General features: G+C 31.8%; 1 protein-coding gene across 1 annotated transcript; it reads right to left on the reverse strand.

The window, feature by feature from the left end:
• Positions 1-1,409: 1,409 nt before the first annotated feature.
• Positions 1,410-2,728, reverse strand: LOC149394702 (uncharacterized). Its single transcript, XM_089615696.1, has 4 exons — positions 2,585-2,728; positions 2,372-2,497; positions 2,090-2,286; positions 1,410-1,955 (listed from the first exon to the last, which is right to left on the reverse strand). Exons 1-4 carry the CDS (start codon positions 2,708-2,710, stop codon positions 1,634-1,636), a joined length of 771 nt encoding a protein of 256 aa, XP_089471822.1. The 5' UTR covers positions 2,711-2,728; the 3' UTR covers positions 1,410-1,633.
• Positions 2,729-3,398: the final 670 nt, after the last annotated feature.

The raw sequence follows: 3,398 nt of genomic DNA on the forward strand, positions 1-3,398 counted from the left end.
AATTGAGGGGACAACAATTTAATATAGACTCGAAAAAGTTACAATGCGACTTTAAGTTGATTTAGATATCTGAATAAATGAGTTGATTTTTAAGTGGATTAGAAACGTTGCCACTTATACACTGACACGATTAAGTGACTTTAAACTTTTAATTCACGTAGAACAACCTATATTTTTTTCATTAGTTGCCGATTAATTTTGGTATCGAAAATATAATAAATTAATACAAAGATTGTAAATTAGTTTTAACATTAATATTTTGTATAATTTATTATTACTCAAATACTATACTAAATATAATATTTATGGAGTTTAGCATCAAATTCATGTATTAAATAACTATGCAGTTTATTTTATAACAAATTTTTATAACTTAAACAGTCACATTGGATTCTATTCAATTTTAAAGAATCATATTCAATTTTATTTATTTATTTAAAGAGCCATAATCAATCATATATAAACTAAACTTGACCTATTCGATTTATTTATTTATTTCAAATTTCAATGGTAGTAGAATAATATATTTGCTCCTTTTCTTAAATCAATGTCTAACTTATAATCAACAGTAAAATAATATATTCACTTCTTTTGTTAAATCAATTTCTAACCTTTTTTTGCTAGCAAGTTTCTAACTTATTAACGTTGTTGATTTTTCATTGACATGTCAATTTGTTAAAATCCGAGATCCTCGAAATGACATTTTAAATCATGTTACAGTGGCAAAACAATTTTTTTTAAAAAAGGAAAGGAAATGAACAATTTTAATGGCCATACGGTACAATAAGACATATCATGTCTCACTCAAGGAGAAGCATCAAATGATGTCCTTGAATATGTGCACTGTGCATTTAGTATATTGCTTCAGGGTCCAATCTATTATATTTTACACAACAAAATAGAATCAGTTTTGTTTTGACTGATGAGGAAGGAAAAAAAAAAGTCAAAAACTCATTTGTATTATATGTAAAGTGTAATCTGGTGTACAAAGTATATAAATCTACAACATCTGTGCTCACTCATAGGGGCTCTACGTTATAATTTTCTGAAAAAAGGAAACAAAATTACAGACTTAAAAATTAGAAGCAGACCAATTATTCGTTCAATCAATCAAAAGGATGAAATGGAATCAAGTATTAAAAACCCTACAGCCACAAGAAAGTTGTTCCATTTCTGTCTGTGATAAATTTTGATTAATTTTAGGTAATTTCGGAGAAAATCCATATCACCGCTAAATACCACCAATTTTAACAGGAAAAATTGAAACGAAGTATGCAAATCATCATTTTAAATTTTTCTTGATAATTTTTTTAAGCACTAAACGAGTTTTACGGCAAGTCATATCACTTGAAAGTTATAAAAAAAAAAAGTTTGAATGAACCATCAAGGGAGAGCTCCGATTCGCTATGGAGGTCAAACTTGATCCTATAATAACCACCGAGTTTTACATGAGTTGGGAAGCATTATTTATGCAAAGAGTAACTAAACGGTTCGACCATTATACTAATCCCGAATAAATTACTATACAATTAATCTATGATCCGCAATCAAGTTGTTGTTCTTAGTACAGTTAAAAGTCTAATTACAGTGTGTAAAGGTTAGTAATCACAGATCATATCGTAGGCTCGATTTCTCAGATTTTAAGCCTTTTGCTTCCATCGCAAGAAACCACACTTTTGCTTCCATCGAAACTCCCTCTTTTGCTTCCATCGCAAGTAACCACACTTTTGAAACTCCCACTTTTGCTTCCGTCGCAAGAAACCCCCTTTTTGCGGCTGTAGGAAGGAAAAGCTCTCTCAAAAATGGGTCTCCAAATTTTTCTACCACTTTTGCTTCCATCGCAAGAAACCCCACTTTTTCCGTCTTCGTTTCCGTCGTCGACATCAACATACTCCCATAGAAATCCATAAGCAAGATCGAAATTACTCTCTCTATCGTCAGAATACCAACTTTCTCTAACCAATACAAAACAGATCGAGTCATCAAATTAGAAAATTACTCAGGATACCCTTTTTTTAAGCTTCTATAACCTATTTCTCGGTTCAAGATAGTAGAGAGTTTTCGAAATCACTAGTAATTGAAATAATACCTGATCCAAGGGTAGTGCTTTGCAGGCCTGAATATGTTCAAAACCGTTACCCGCGAAGCAAATTCGCACACCTTGGCTTCATAGAACTTTCCATCATCGCACTCCAACGTAAAATAGCAACGTCTATTCCTACCTTTCGGAGTCATCCCAGACCACTCAGTCAATCTCACAATTCTCACAAACCCTAACTTAGAACCCTGCAAAACGCAATGCTCAAATTTACAAACCCTAACTTAACAAAAAAAAAAAGAAAAAAAAGAGAAGATTATTTGGATAACAAACCTTAATTCTGTTGAATTCTTCAACAGCAAATCTGGCTAGCCTGTCAAATATTGGATCGCTAAACTTACTCGAGTTATAGGGTCTGACGCTCATACACAATGGATCAATCCATTCAGCAACGAAATTCTAGAGTTAATGAGCAACGATTTCAGTTTCAGTAATGAATCTTAAAAAAAAAAAAACAAAAAAAAAGAGAAAAACAAAATTTAATACCTCAGAAGCCCGGAGAGTTTCCATGTATTTGATATACATTGGATGATCGGTGCTGTCCACAGTCGACTGCATATCAACATCCGGGTCATCAGGGAGGTCGATAAATTCAATTTTCTTGTTTTCCATTGCCGATCTGAAACACAAACAGATAATTATCACGAGTTAAGCACATGCCCTAATTCGCCGAGTCGAAACTACGAACATACCCAGAATATACTGTGCAATTCGTGTTCCTTACAAGAAGAACAAAAGGAAAGATCAAAGAGAGTAAAACCAAGCAATGATTCGAGAATTCGAAAAAGAAATTAAACGAAGAACATACCCTAATTTTTTTTTTTTTTTTTTGCGAGAGTCGGATGTTATGCTCTAAATGCCTATTCGATCAAGCGCAGACCTGAATTTATAGCAAAAAGAAAACCCATCTTCTAAACCCACCCAACCCAACATTAAACACACTATTAGAAAAGTGGGCCCGGATGGAAACCGAATTTGGAAATATTGAGTAATTTCTAGGCAAACTTGAGAAGACAATAATAAAAAATAAATAAATGCACATTTATTAAAAAAAAATGAGGGTGATTTATTTAAATAATCAATTTAAAGTTATATATCCGCAAAATAGTCAAAATTTGTCTATAATTAGTGAAATAGTCAAAATGTGCAATAATCTAGTTTCAAAATTTTTTTTGACCTCATAATTAAATTTTTTGAAAGTAATATATTGCTTGTAACAATCGTAAAAAAAATTAATATTTACTGTAAAAAAATGTTTGGGGAATTGACACTAATAATACCATCTCAATGTGGCTTACCA

This window comes from Urtica dioica, chromosome 5 (assembly GCF_054948205.1).
Source record: "Urtica dioica subsp. dioica isolate 48M chromosome 5, U.dioica_male_clone48M_v1_H2, whole genome shotgun sequence".
Taxonomy (NCBI): Eukaryota; Viridiplantae; Streptophyta; class Magnoliopsida; order Rosales; family Urticaceae; genus Urtica; species Urtica dioica.

What these genes read in the sequence shown, in the direction of transcription:
- LOC149394702 (XM_089615696.1), bottom strand. Translation starts at nt 2,710, where the DNA reads ATGGAAAACAAGAAAATTGAATTTATCGACCTCCCTGATGACCCGGAT. An exon ending in AAACTCTCCGGGCTTCTGAG is followed by an intron (nt 2,498 to 2,584) that starts GTATTAAATTTT and finishes CATTAACTCTAG; the next exon opens with AATTTCGTTGCTGAATGGAT. An exon ending in AAGAATTCAACAGAATTAAG is followed by an intron (nt 2,287 to 2,371) that starts GTTTGTTATCCA and finishes TGCGTTTTGCAG; the next exon opens with GGTTCTAAGTTAGGGTTTGT.